The sequence below is a fragment of the Anopheles gambiae genome, chromosome 3 (assembly GCF_943734735.2).
Source record: "Anopheles gambiae chromosome 3, idAnoGambNW_F1_1, whole genome shotgun sequence".
NCBI lineage: Eukaryota > Metazoa > Arthropoda > Insecta > Diptera > Culicidae > Anopheles > Anopheles gambiae.
Genome location: NC_064602.1, coordinates 23,982,963 through 23,997,648, shown reverse-complemented (window position 1 = coordinate 23,997,648; position 14,686 = coordinate 23,982,963). Strand labels below are relative to the sequence as shown.

General features: G+C 46.2%; 2 protein-coding genes across 3 annotated transcripts in view; one reads left to right on the top strand and one right to left on the bottom strand.

Annotated features, from left to right (window-relative positions):
- The first annotated feature begins 1,898 nt into the window (after positions 1-1,898).
- Positions 1,899-6,144, top strand: LOC133392681 (uncharacterized). The gene is made up of 3 exons (XM_061653128.1): positions 1,899-2,453; positions 2,528-4,051; positions 4,117-6,144. Exons 1-3 carry the CDS (start codon positions 2,427-2,429, stop codon positions 4,216-4,218), a joined length of 1,653 nt encoding a protein of 550 aa, XP_061509112.1. The 5' UTR covers positions 1,899-2,426; the 3' UTR covers positions 4,219-6,144.
- The window catches only part of LOC1279987 (protein real-time), a 25,151-nt gene continuing 15,567 nt past the window's right edge, over positions 5,103-14,686 (bottom strand). Inside the window, exons 2-9 of one of the 2 annotated variants that reach the window (XM_061653126.1) lie at positions 10,448-10,923; positions 9,894-10,377; positions 9,295-9,553; positions 9,101-9,222; positions 8,714-8,788; positions 7,849-8,107; positions 7,678-7,778; positions 5,103-7,597 (exon numbers count right to left, since the gene is read on the bottom strand). In XM_061653126.1, coding sequence (XP_061509110.1) covers positions 7,421-7,597; positions 7,678-7,778; positions 7,849-8,107; positions 8,714-8,788; positions 9,101-9,222; positions 9,295-9,553; positions 9,894-10,377; positions 10,448-10,923 — 1,953 coding nt within the window. In that variant the 3' untranslated portion in view covers positions 5,103-7,420. The remainder of the gene's footprint in view (positions 7,598-7,677; positions 7,779-7,848; positions 8,108-8,713; positions 8,789-9,100; positions 9,223-9,294; positions 9,554-9,893; positions 10,378-10,447; positions 10,924-14,686) is intronic. The other variant, XM_061653127.1, reaches the window with a different exon arrangement.

The window sequence follows — 14,686 nt, the reverse complement described above, 5'->3', positions numbered from 1 at the left end:
GCGCTCGATTAATAAGAGCGAGTCTTGGGTGTGTTTGAGGGAGAGAAAAAGAAGGAGTAGAAAACGAAGAAGAGTGTAGAGTTACGTTTCAGTTAAAGTAGAAACCATTAGGGCTCCAGGATGGAGGAGAACACTCTGAGGGGGAGAAAACGAAACACAGAGGAGGAGGACAAAACACATTCAAACACACCCCTACACACTCACACACAAACACAATCTCCTTTAAACACGAATGACGATAAATGAATGAACAAAACAACTGCAGTAAAATGTGATTTATAATTATAGATAAACTGATTGAGTAATTATTAACGAAATAAAAGCTCTATATATTAAAGTGCGTTTGATGTTGTTTCGTTAAATTTGGCCCAGTTTTGGTAGCGTTGGGCGACGTAATTTAGAGACGCTCCCCAACTACTTGGTGAACACCAAATGGGAGTTCTCTCAAACCTGCACTTTGTCATGGCACTGTTTCTGTACCTTAGTCCAAGCAATTTTCATAATTTATACCCGTTGTAGAAAATGATTCCGAATTCATGCTGTTACTGGGACTAATCACGAAATCATATCGATCTTGGAATTGAATTTGAGTCCTTCCCGGTTCAGAAACTGACCCCGATCGTATACATGTCTTGAGGCTTACCGCAAACCTATCCTGACGCTTCTGAAACCATTTTTTGGAACTGATTCCGAACTCATTGCCGTCCTGGAATTGATCATATATCCCTCCCACTTCAGGAACTAATCAATCTTGTTCATGTTCTGTTAAAGATCGTGAACCTAAAACAATCTTAAAACTGATCCCTAATCTATGTCATTCCTAGAAAAGCTTCCGAAACTGTCATGCAGGAACGATCCTGAACTCATATTGGTCTTGGAATTGATTTTGAATCCATTTCGGTTCATCAACTGATCAAACCTATCCTGGTCCTGAAACTGATCTTAAATCTATCACTATTACATATCTTGTTTCAAATCTATGGTTTTGGAATTAGTCTCGATCATATCCATGCCCTGAAGCTAAACCAAAACCTATCTTAGTTCTGAAACTGAACCCCGAATCCATCTCGGCCCAGGCACTGTTCTCGATCATTTCCCAGTAATCATGTTTACCGCTTCCAAACTCTGGTTCTAAAACAGATAATGAATGATGTTAGCATTTATTCTGAATGTATGCCGTTCCTGGATCTGATTCCGAACTAATCTAATCAGCTCGATCAAAGAATGCTGAGCCTTTTTCGGTCCTGGAAATGAATCCGAATCTGTACCTGTCCAGGGAATTTATCCGACCATATCCATGTCCTAAAACTATCCCGGAACTAACATGGAATCTATCCTGCTTCTAAATCACGATTCTGGAATATATCATAAACGTGAAATTGCTTCCGAACTCATATTGGTCCTATAATAAATTCCAAATCTATATAAGTGTAAGAACTGACCGCAACAATGTCCATGTCCTGAAACTTACCCCAAATCTACCACGATCCTGGAATTGATTCCGAACCCATCCCGGTTCAGGAGCCGACTCCTACCATATCCATACTCTGAAACATAAACATACCCCACACCTATCTTGGCCCCAAAACTCTGATTAAGATTCTGAACTTATCTAAAACTCATATTGCTCCTGGTATTGTTTCCGAAGTTGTCCCGGCCTTGGAACTGGATGTGAACCTTTATCAATCCTAAAATAGATCATCAACCTTTTCCTATGGGCTGATCTGGTGGTACGGTCGTCAACTCGTACGCCTTAATAACATGCCCATCATGGGTTCAAGCCCCCGAATGGACAGTGTCCCCATACGTAGGGCTGACTATCCTGCTATGGGGGGGAATCAATTAGTCACTGAAAGCCAAGCCCCAGTAGGATTTTTACAGACAGGCCTTGACAGACAACGGTTGCTATGCCAAAGAAGAAGAAGAAGAAGAAGAAAAAGAAGAAGAATAAAATCTGTTGTAAAAACACAAATCCATCAATTTGTTCGTGGTAATCTTGATCCTTTCCCATTTTCACTCCCTTTTTTTACAGCGCACCTTTCAACAACAAACACAGTGACACTGGGAATGTTGCGAATCCTTAGGAATGTGCGCAGTGCGCACGCCCATCCAAAATGAAGCCGCACCGTTCCGCACCTCATCACCTGTTGCACTTGTTGCATGGAGAATGCTCCGTCCGTCCACTCGGTCGGTCCATTCCACGCGAGGACGTCAATGTCACTGCGGCGCGGCCAGCGTAATGTGCGATTGTTGCCGTTCGTCGTCACATGATGCGGCTATTTATAATCCACCGTGAAAGTATTGATCAAATAAACGGGACGGGACCATCACATTCCTACCAACGGGGCAGTCGGACCGAACGAAAATCAGATCGGACCGTGTAAAAAGCGAAAGCTAAAGTTGCCACCAGCAGCCCCGGAACAGCGATGGAGCTAGCGGATCTACCGAACGAGGTGTGTGTGTAGTTTTACAATTCCAATGAATAGTTTTTAATGAAAACTTACCTGTTGGGAAACACTCTTTACAGCTTCTGCAAAAAATCTTCACCTTTCTGCCGGTGAACGAGCTCGTCAGCGTCGTTTCGCTCGTCTGCTCCGCCTGGTGTGATGTAATCCGAACGTTTGTGCTGCCCAAGCAGGGCCTACTGCACGTTCGTCCGGTGCATCCCGTAACACATCAGCTAATTGCCATGGAGACGGTCCTGAAGGAGCAAGCGGTGAAACCATACCCCTGGACCAACCTGAAGCTAACCATTCCCAACGGGGACCTACCCACCCGACCAGAGTTTATGCGCTTCTTCAACCAGCAAGGACACTCGCTCAAAACGCTCACCATCCAGTGTACCGAACTTACGGGGGACATTCTTGCCGCGTTCCCCACGCTCTACCATCTCGAAAGCCTCTGCATCGTCAGCGAGTCGGAATCGCTGTACGGGCCCGTGCCAGCGAACGTCGAGATGGCCCTAACCTCCCTCAAATCGCTCGCCCGCCTCCGGCTGCATCTGCCCTCGTACACCATCCTGCGCAGTGTCGCCTTCCTGAGCGGCGCAAGGCTCGTGTCGCTAGCGCTCGAACGGTTCGAGATGGAGCTACACCACCTGCGCCCCCTGCTGGACGATCATCATCGCACGTTGCGCGAGCTGACGGTACGGGTGGAGGAGATGAAACCACTGCTGACGCTGCTAAACTCCTACCCGTCGCTCCAGCTGCACCGGCTAAATGTGAAGAGTGCCGGCAATGAGGACGATTTTTCCGACGCCCTAATCCAGCTGTACGACCAGCAGCCGCAGCTCCGTGCGCTTACGATCGGCTCGGAACTGTCCCTGCGGGCGGTTGACGCGCTGCCGCAGAAGCTGCTCCATCTGCAGGAGCTGGAGCTGATTGCGGAAAGCATCAACAACTGTAAGGCACTGAGCGAGCTGCGGCATCTGCGCCGGCTTACGCTGTGTCTGTACGATGTCCGGGCCTGGGACGAAACGGTGCAGCTCGAGGGTGTGACGGAGCTTTCGCTCGCGGTAACATTTCCACTCATTTCACCGGCCATATTTTGCTCCTTTCCGTGCGTGGATCGGCTGTATCTGGAGGACGTGGACGACGATACGCTGATGCGCGACATTGTGGTCGTGCGCACGCTGATGGCGTGTATGCGGCAGGTGCGCGTGCTCGATCTGGAAAACTTTGTGTTTCGAGAGCGCGAAATCCTGAACGATGGTGTGGTGCGGTTTGAGGAGATGGAGCGGCTGGAGTGCTTGAAGTATAGCTGTCGGGATATGTCCGATGCGTCGCTGCTGACGATGAACCTGCCGGTGCTGCGGGAACTTTACCTCACGCACTGTCCGAATGTTTCGTTCGAGGGTTTATCGTACCTTGTGAGGAACTGTCCGCTTATTGAGCGGTTGCATCTGGAGTCGAACAAGCGTGGGTTAGAGGATGAGGCGTTGGAGTTAATTACACGCAAGCTGACCCATCTGAGGATGTTGGTGCTGGTGAACCTGCGGGCGCTGACGAACGTTTCGCTCGATTCGATCGTTAACAATTGCTTCTATCTGATGGTAAGTTACTTCATCTTCATCGTGATTGTCCTCTTTTTAATTGATTTTATTCTCGCTCATTTTAGGAGCTCACCATAACGCACTGTGTTGGTATTACGCTGGAAAAAGGAGCCGCCATCGAGAAGCTTTCGGTTGTAAAATCGTTGAAAAATTTAATTTACAGCTAATTCAAGTGTTTAATATGTTGAGGATAACTAAATTGCCTTACAGCGTTTTCCAGGGTTGCTCATGGCTGTGGGACACTTCCTTGACTCTTTCTTATTGGAAGTGAACTTCATATGTTGGAAATTCGACTCTGTGGTACCCTTTTTGGACAGGCTCATTGGAAATTCCTATTGGATTGGTCAAACAAGGGTGCTAAAGAATCCAATTCCCATTACAATAAGTTCATTTCATGGAAGAAAGAGTCAAAAAAGTTTCCCACAGCTGTGAGAACTCCTAGAAAAGCCTGTAAAATGCTTGTGGAAGCTTTTGCGAAATGCATTGCTTAAAAAGCACGCGCCTTTTGCAAGTGAGCAAATGAAGAAACACTCCTTATTGCACAAATAAACCGTCCAGCTAAAGGAAACGCTTAAACAAATGCAAACCTGCGTTGCTAAATTTCGACACTTTTGAGGCGAAATTTGCCGGAAAAATTGAACAGCAAAAAGGAACCTCAACCTCGACGATGCTGCAATTTCAATAGATATATTCTGTTTATTATCTGCAGTATATATGCTAGTTGTCGACAATACAATACTTCCATAAATTGTGTTTACGGGCCGTTTTGTTTCTCTCCATCTTCCCACCACGCTGTGTTCTTGCACTTTCCTATTCCACGCGCCACTGAGCCTAAAACCGTATCTTGCCACCATCCATCGCCACACACATACATACGGGGGGGGGCGATGGCGGGGCATTCAATATGTATGATTTTGTGTACCATCGTTTACTTTTGCCATTTTTTGTTTTGGTTGTTGCCTGTTGTTGCATTTTTACTGTTGCTGGATGACAATTTCCTATCACTTGGTGGTTGTTGCTTCTTTATTTTGTCTGCTTTTTGGTTGCGCGAATGTCTTAGAAAACAACATGAACAAATCAGCGCTGCAAATCTAACAAACTCCTCTCCAGCGTCTCCTTCTTCGGGAGACACGCACAAACACCAATTGGGGAAAAAAAGCCGTCTATAAAGTTGTACAATAATCATCAATCTCGTATGTGGTTACACTCTATTGTGTGGTTGTAGTTTTTGAATTTTACAAAAAAAGGTGAAAATGCTACCCATTAACAAACTAGCAGTAAGTGTAAAAAATTCTATTCTTTTTTGTATTTTCTTACACAAAAAACCTACAAACAACACACGACTGTGCTGAGCTAATTTCGCCACACGTTTTTAACGACAATATATATATAGTATTCTCACCTCTCAGCTCTACTCACTATTTGAACATACTTCGCAAGGTAAAAGTAAAAGAAATCGCTTTCCCCGGTAATCAGCTACATTGCATACCCCAATTTAATAATTGCAGAGCTAAACCGAGCTGCCATCAAAGCTACGTGTGTAGCACAATCGGTGTAGTAACTTACTTCGCTAGCAAACAATGCGAGATACGTTTTGGGGTGAAATGTTTCAATGGTGATGATGATATTTGCTGAACTAATGCAAAATAAAACCACAACAAACAAAGAACCACTTCTAATGTGTAAAACGTTCGCCCCAAAAACATTAACAATGCACGTGCCCGAAGCAGTACATTGTGGCCCTTTAATTGTTAAATGAAATTCCGCTCATCCATTCCCTTTCGCGTGACGCTCAGACGATCTTTCCCACTTATGCAGCACAAGTACGTTAAAATAAAATCATTTACAGCACACACACACACACGGACACGCGTTTGTAACGAAAATTAGCCGTAATTAATTATCACCTGTTTGCTTATTTTCTAACATTCCTACACACCTCCTTATTATTTCTTCGCCATTTACCAGCAATGATGCGAATATTAAGCTTTCTCTCTTTTGTTTTAAAAAATGGGACAAAACACGCACGCCTTTACGGCTGTGTGCTCCTCTGTAGTGATGCTTTGCTTGTGGTTGTTTTGTTTTTTTTTTTTTCAAATAAAATTTGATTCTACCTAGCAATTTGCTGCGTAACCTTGCTGCGCATACATTTACAAAAAAAGGTTCCCTTTTCTCTCTTCTCGGTCACAACGGTTTCTCTCTAAACTTTAAATCATCCATACCCCGCAACCCCCTTGCCCTAAGACACACACACACCTTAAGCACACCACGTCGATAGCGTTCTAGTGTTGAGCGTATATAAGGGTTAACTTTATCTATATATATAGAGATGTAGATGTGAGTCTATGAAAGCTATTTCTATTACGACGGTCAACATTGAAAACGGCATCGTGATTTTAAAAGCTGATATCTCATATCTTTACTATTCCGTGGCTGGTGTGTCTGTGATTGTTTGCTTAATAATAAAACACGTTTGCACTTACCTACACACATCATCTTCACGTGCTAACTGCTGCGCAAGAATGCTGGCTGCGTAAGGTTCCTGTTCTTCCTTTGCGTTCAACACCTCTTCATCACGTACGTATTTTGTTTGCAAGTAAATTCCTACTATTATTGTCCGCTTCACATGGGGACACACACACGCGCACGTACATAGGTCGCGCGCACACGCTCAGCCTACTTTGAGAAAGGACGGCAGGGAAGTAGCATCTTGAAAGATTCATATTTATGTTGTTGTGTTGTTGTGCTGGTTGTGTTGTTTGTCTAATATCTTCGATTACGTACGTACGAATACAACGAAACGCTTCCGTATCAAAACGGGCGAGATCTTCTTGTTTACGTGGCATGAGGAGGGAGGGGGGATTGTTTTGTATTACTATTATTATCCTACTAATTGATTATGCTTCACTTTCGTTCACTCGTGTTTGCTGCATTGCAAAATGTTGCGCTTAGTATATAGGGTTGTGTGTGGGTAGCGTGTAAAATGATTTTTGTTTGCTTCCATCTCTCTCTCTGTCTCTAGACACGTTTATAACTTTTAGCTTTTTACATTTACGATTCGATTCACGTTCCTTGCTTTTGGTTTCCATTGTATTACAACCTTTTGTGTATGTGTGTGTATGAGTTTGCCTTCAACTTCCCATTTTCCAACTATAGCTTTGCCATTTTTTGTGTAGAAGTAGAGATTACGTTTCATTTTGTAAGAGATTCACGATCGCGATCACGCATCATGCATGCTGGCTGGTTTCTGTTTGAACATTACAGGTTGCTCCTGGAGCAACCCTCACCGCTACCGTCGCCGCCGTCGGCATGTGGTACTACTGATTGGAGGGCAGTGATCCCCCGCCGTTCAGTCTCGTTCAGCGTTCATCATCGCGACTGCAAGCTGTTGGAGGAGAAGCCCGACTGCAGACTGGTCATCGAGCCTTTGTAGTTGGCCGAGCTGAGGATCTCGTGGAAGTACATTAGCTGCGCTGGCCCATCGCAGGACGGTGGGCACATCCACTGCAGCACGTACGTACCGGTCGATGCCATTTCGTGCGAGCCCTTTGGAAGTGGAACCCAAAAAGAAAAAACGAAGCATTAATTAAGAGTTGGAATAAAATACTAAACGATATCTCAATTACCTGTACACCTTCCTTCGGGCGGCATTTAACACTCTGTTCGATCTTCTTGTAATTGGTACCCTCCTTAAAGTCTGGCCCATCAAACACGGAGGAAAAGTCATCTGAAAAAGAAATGTCCCGTGTTAAATGGTTGAAGCCGATCGTTCAACTTCATTGCTTGCATCGTCTTACCATTCCCGCTCTGCTCGATCTCCTTCTCGGTGTGAAACACGGCAAACAGCGTATCGTTCTTCAGCACCTCAAAGTCCCACGTGAGGACACTCTTCGGGTCGGTGTTGCGTATCAGCAGCTCGAACAGTTGCCCCGGCTTCAGGTCCACCGCCTTGTACAGGCCGTGATGATCGTGCGCCTGGATCGCACCGTTCGTTTCCTCGATCGATTCCGACTTGTACAGATGCTTCGGCACCAAACCACCCTCGTGGATTAGCGTCTGTGCCGAGAAATGGGAGGGTAAAATGAAAATGTGGTAAATAATAAATACTAAAGAAGCTTGATGCCCAAAAAACCCGGAGCATGAAATTGGACGGCCTTTGAAAGAGGTTATGTATCGAGCACAAGCGAAACGATCCAATGGTGGAATGCAGATTTAAAGAGCGCCTTTCAAGTGACGGTTACGATGTGGTGGGACGAGCATTTTATAATAAAAATGTACATGGATGGTACACAATCCCCCCATTAAGTGTAGCAAAATGCAATGAGTATGCAATTGCAGTGGCAACGGAGCAAAACGCATGAGGGGAAAGAGCAGGTGGCGGTGAAAGCTTTACGATGGACGAATCAAATGAGGACGAGCTAACGGGACGATTCACACACACACACTATTTGGTAATGCAACAATCGGACAATCGACTCGGTGATACTCGTGGCTGTGTGGCGTTAAATGAGCATACGAAAACATAAAACGGAGCATGGTGGATGTTTGATTTTTTCCATAATTTTTCGCATATCATTAGCTTGAAATCTTCGTGAAGGAGTATCGGGTGGGGACGAAAACAAAAAAACAAAGGGAAATGAAGTAACAAACACAGTATCTTACACAGTGACACGCGCCCAGAAAGCAGCGTGTGTACAGTTTAGCCGGTATCGTTTCCACCACCGTCGGTATGCTGGGCTGCACAGAATTGAGCAAATTGGGGTGGGAGTTTGTGGGTGACAGTGGGAGTGTTGTGGTTAGTATCAGTATCAAATAGAGTTTTGCAGCACAGTTTTATGCAGCGCAAAGGAAGTGGGAAAAAGAAAAAGCAAGGAAATAGAGGGATGGAAGAGAAAGATTCATCCGGTATTGGCACAGATATCAAAGGAAAGAGTCTTCAAAGCGTTTGTGTCTTCAAACTTTAAATAATTCAAGTTCAATCAGCTTTCTCAGGGCTGTTTTGCCAATCTGGTAAGGAATGCGGTCTGCCTATTAATTTGCCACACTTACATTGCACGAGCCGCCCAAAAAGCTGGGAATTTTGTCCGTATCGATGTACTGCTCAATTCCGTCCTCCGCGTGCATACAGTCCGGCCCACCGAAGAACAGAAACTTGGAGCGTGTGTTTTCATCTGCAAAAATGGCATTGGAGAATGGATTAGTGACTGAAATTATGTAATTCTCCGCTATTAAAAATAACTCACCAATAAACGTGCTGACGATGGTCCACAGGACGGGGAAAACGCGCGGCGCACGCACGATCAGCACGCGCCCCATCGTTTCCGGGTAGTTTTTCTCGACCGTTTCGATGATGCGCAGCAGCGCCTTCACGCCCGGCCGCCACAGGTGCCGCATCGACAGCCCGTCCAGGTCGACCAGCAGGCACCAGTTCCAGACCGGTTTGCCGAACAGCTTGGTCGCTTCCTTCATCAGCCGCAAGCCTTCCTCGCAAATGTGCAGCGTCTGCGCGCAAACGATTAAAAGAGGTTACAGAAAAAAAGGAATATAAATTAATTTCAGCAACTTTCTGTGTACTGCTGGCGGCTCCACAACACCAACGCGGGAGATAACAGCCGGAATCAAGAGCGGTTCGCAACCCGCGCTCCCCCCTTTGACCCCATTACTTTGAGAGTGACTGGTGTCTTGGGGGCCAGACACATGTGCACAAAGGCGGAAAATGATAAGCGCCAGCCCCGTGGGTCAGAGTCAAATGAGGAGGGCTTTGCGCGACACGTTTTGCCCATTTTTGGGACAGATAATGGCCAGCACACGCCAGCCGCAGCAGTCAATGACCCTCACGTACCAGCTTGAGCAGTTCGTCCTCGCCGACCGATTTGAGCAATCCTTTGACGTCCATCGTGCCGAGCCGCAGTATGTACAAAGGTCGCCCGTCCTTATCGTGGTGGTGCCAGCCGCCCGGGAAGTACTTCTCCACCACGGCCGGCGTTTTGTACTCGCCGAGTATGCTGTCGATGCGCTGCTCCTTGCGCCACTGGAGCGACTCCTGCAGCATGCCCGTCGCCTTATCGATGCTGAAATCGCGCGCGCGCAAAAACCGCAACAGCGTCTGGTAGTCCGGTTCCGGGTGCTCGGACGTGCCGTGCTCGAACCGTTTGCGCAGCTGCACCAGCTTCGACTCCTGCAGCGGCGTTAGCTGGCCGAGATACTTGGCGATGTAATCGGCGTCCAGGATGGAGTTGTCCCGGCAGAGCGGTGGCTTTTCCGGTGGCGTTGTGTTGGTTGCTGCTCCAGCTGTGGTGGACGTGACGGTCGCATCATCAACCCATCTACAAAGAAGCACGATAAGAGCACAGAATTAGTAACATTTGATTTCGCTTTCAAACACCTTCCACCTACCTATCCACGTGCGTGATGCCCTCCTGTTTCAGCTCGTTCACGAAAAACTCAATAATCTCCTTGCCCTTCAGCGTGGTCTGCGTGTACTGCTTCATGCCCATCTTCTCCATCGAATGCTCGATGCCGAAAAAGTTCTTAATGTCCAGCGTTGCCGTCTGGTCGAAGCACGTCCAGTCGGGATTCTCCGGGTGGGCGTAGTACCGGCACTTTTCGAAGATTTCCACGCGCGTCGCGAACGACTCGTTCGTCGCCTCGATGTTCAGCGTGCGCGTCTTCATGTCGAGGAAGTTCTGCTGGATGAAGTACACCACATCGACGCCGATGATCTTCTTGATCAGGTACGGCGCCTCGACCGCGATCTTGCAGCGGCGCTTCGTGTCACGCCGGGCTCCGTTGTCGAACACGTTGTCCTCGATGATCTCGCAGTCGAGCACGATCGGCATCTGCGGGCAGGTCGGGAAGCGACGCTCGTAGGCCTGGTTGTGGGGAAAAAAGAGCGTTGAAAAGCATGAAGTATTAAATAAGAGGGTGAAGAATGTTGTTTTCTTTATTTAGTGATAAAGAAGATGGAAATATCTCTATCTCAAGGGACTTTTATTGGCAAACTGCTATCTGAAGATGGTTATTTATTTGCAGATAAACGCCTCACGGCACATAAATACCGCTCTCAGGTGATGGAGGAAGCTCTTCCGCGGCACGTGAGCTAGCGAAACGTTATCTTTCGCCCCGGAAGGTGCAATTTTATCATAACTAGCAACTACTTGTTTCGATGGTTGTAACGATCAATAAACAGGTTGCTGTACGCCATTAACAGTATGTGTTTAAGTCACCCACTGTGCTGGGCTGGAAGTACCGTACCGTGCTGTATCGTTATTTCCGTTTGTTTTAAAATAGATAAATAAAAACTAAATTTAATCAATCTGCTACCAGCGTGTTAGTGCTTGCTTGCACAAATTCAACATAAACCACCAGCTGACGGCAGCTAAGTACAATAGAATGTTTGCAGATACAGGGTGCTCCATTTATCGTTTCATCAATTATAGATGTATAAATAGGGCAATTTTTTGTTATATTCATGGCCGTTTTGTTAAAGTCAGCTTAATAAACAAGCTCAAATATTGTGTATGATAGCAAGAGAATAGAGAAAAAACATGAACTAATGGAAGAACAGTCTTTCAAAAGGCTTTACACTTGTTTCAGTATCTGTGGCTATTAAATTTTACTAAAAAATATATTTTTATCACAATTTCACCAATAGCGCGCTATTGTTCTTCGACATCGATCTGTTCAAACTAACTACAACTGCATCCTACAGGATAGGTATCCCATTATAGCTCATATATAAATTCCTCTAAGGCTGTAACCGTCAAGCGATTTAGAACTACTGTCTTTAAAATTCAAAGACAGAATATGTCATTACAAAACCTCGAAGAGCAGGATTTATTGTTGGCTGTTGGCAGATACGACTCCACTAAAGGATATACCTGGAGTCGGGTGCAGCTATGCCAGAATTGATTCCAACCCGTGGGTGCAACGAGTTCAATAGGTTCATACGATTTCGGTAGGCTCTTACGAGTTCAATAGGTTCAGTAGGTTCAGTGGCTTCATACGAGTTTAGTAGCTTTAATAGGTTTGATGGGTGTCTACTAGTGATGGGTAATCCGGAGCGGAGTCATGGATCAACTCCGACTCCGGTGCGCAAAATATGACTCCGGCTCCGGATCATAACTGGATTCGACTCCGGATCAGTCCGGATCAGTCCGGATCAGTCCGGATCACTCCGGATCACTCCGGACTACTCCGGATTACTCCGGACTACTCCGGATTACTCCGGATCACTCCGGATTACTCCGGATTACTCCGGACTACTCCGGATTACTCCGGATCACTCCGGATTACTCCGGATCACTTCGGATTACTCCGGATCACTCCGGATCACTCCAGATCACTCCGGATCGCTCCGGATCACCCCGGATCACTCCGGATCACTCCGGATCACTCCAGATCACTCCGGATCGCTCCGGATCAGTTTTCGTACATATTCGATGTACGACTGGAAAGTCAATGAACTCATCAATAATTGTCTAAACGATAATGGACAGTCATTCCGAATCCGGAGAGATCTGGAGTGATCCGGAGTAATCCGGAGTAGTCCGGAGTAATCCGGAGTAGTCCTGAGTGATCTGGAGTGATCCGGAGTGATCCGGAGTGATCCGGAGTAATCCGGAGTAACCCGGAGTGATCCGGAGTAATCCGGAGTGATCCGGAGTAATCCGGAGTAGTCCGGAGTAGTCCGGAGTAGTCCGGAGTAATCCGGAGTGATCCGGACTCGGAGTCGATGAGTCCGTGGGTTTTCCCGTACGCACCCCCCCCCCCCCCCCCGCTAAACAGTCCGGAGTAACTCCGAGTCCGACTCCGAGGGGTGCCGGAGTCGGATCAATCCGACTCCGGAAAAAATTGTATTTACCCATCACTAGTGTCTACGAGTTCAGTAGTAATACAGTATGACTTTCCTGGTAAAATTGCGTACTAACTAGGGAGTTTATACACTATAGTTGGGTTGTTTGACAGACGGCGAATGTGATAAATAAAAATAGATTTTTTTTTACATTTCTATTCATCACTTTAGCTGTCTGTTAAACAACCCAACCTACTGAACCCGTTTGAACCCACTGAACCTACTGAACCGTTTGAACTTGTATGCGCCTATTGAACTCGTAAGAACTAGTGATGGGTAATCCAGAGCGGAGTCATGGAGTCTACTCCGACTCCGGTGCGCTAAATATGACTCCGACTCCGGATCATAACTGGATTTGACTCCGGATCTGTCCGGATTAGTCCGGATCAGTCCGGATGAGTCCCGATTAGTCCGGATCAGTCCGGATCAGTCGGAATCAGTCCAGATTAGTCCAAATCAAACCGGATCAATTCGGATCAGTCCGGATCAGTTGGGATCAGTTCGGATCAGTTCCGATCAATCTGGATGAGTCCGGATCAGTCCGGGTGAGTTCAGCTGAGTCGGAACGAGTCCGGCAGAGTCCGGGCGAGTAGTTTAGGTTGACGTTGCAATTGCTAATTCCAAAATGGAACTGTCCATTATCGTTCAGACAATTCTTGATGAGTTCATTGACTTTCAAGTAAGGCATCGAATATGTACGATAAGGTGTAACAATTTACACGAACTGATCCGGACTCGGAGTCGATGAGTTTTTCCGGTGTGCATCCCCCGCCCCCCGCTAAACAGTTCGGAGCAACTCCGAATCCAACTCCGAGGGATACCGAAGTCGGATCGATCCGACGCCGGAAAAAAATGTATTTACCCAACTCTAGTAAGAACCTACCTAACACGTACGAACCTATTGAACTCGTTGCACCCACGGGTCGGACTCGCATATACTTTGGCGAACCTACTAAGTCTATACGTTCCGGTAGGTTTGGGTCGACCCGCCCATCACTAATATTCATCCTTTTTTCTGTTTTTGTAAAGATATAAAGAATCCGGTTTCGTAGTACAGTCGTCAACTCGTACGACTTAACAACATGCCCGTCATGGGTTCAAGCCTCAAATAGACCGTGTCGCCAGACGTAGGACTTGACTACCCTGCTATGGGGGGTAATCCATAAGTCACCAGAAACTAAACCCACAAGTGGTATAGGCAGGCCTTGACCGACAACGGTTGTTGAGCCAAAAGAAGAATAAAGAATCTTCATGATGTTTTTGGAGGCCACGCGAATCATTATTGTGATAGAAATATAACCAATAACGTATAATAGGGATGATTAAAATGTAAATTATTAGAATTAGATCATGAACATCAGAAAAAGGGTAGAAAGAAGAGAAGATCTATTCAACGTTGTATGGTTTACGATATGCATATTCAATGTTTACAATATGGTTGCACAAATATTGGTATAACTGATGTTTCACAAAAGGAATAGAATTCTTCAATTATTATTTTTTTACAGACAACTGCAAAAGACCAACGACGAATACACCTTGCTCCATACCACCGATGGTGACAATTCTCTGATTTATAAAACCTTTCAAACGACCCAATATGGACCGAAACACCCTTTAACGGTGAAGTGAAGTTAAGCCGTACGAGAGTGCACCTCGCACTGCTCACTGGAGCGTACGGCGTATGGTTCTGCTTCAGAAGGACAGAAGCACCGGTAGAGCCCAGAAGCATCCTTTTTGCCCCCGCACCAGCTCACGCTGATTACAGTTGACATAATCTC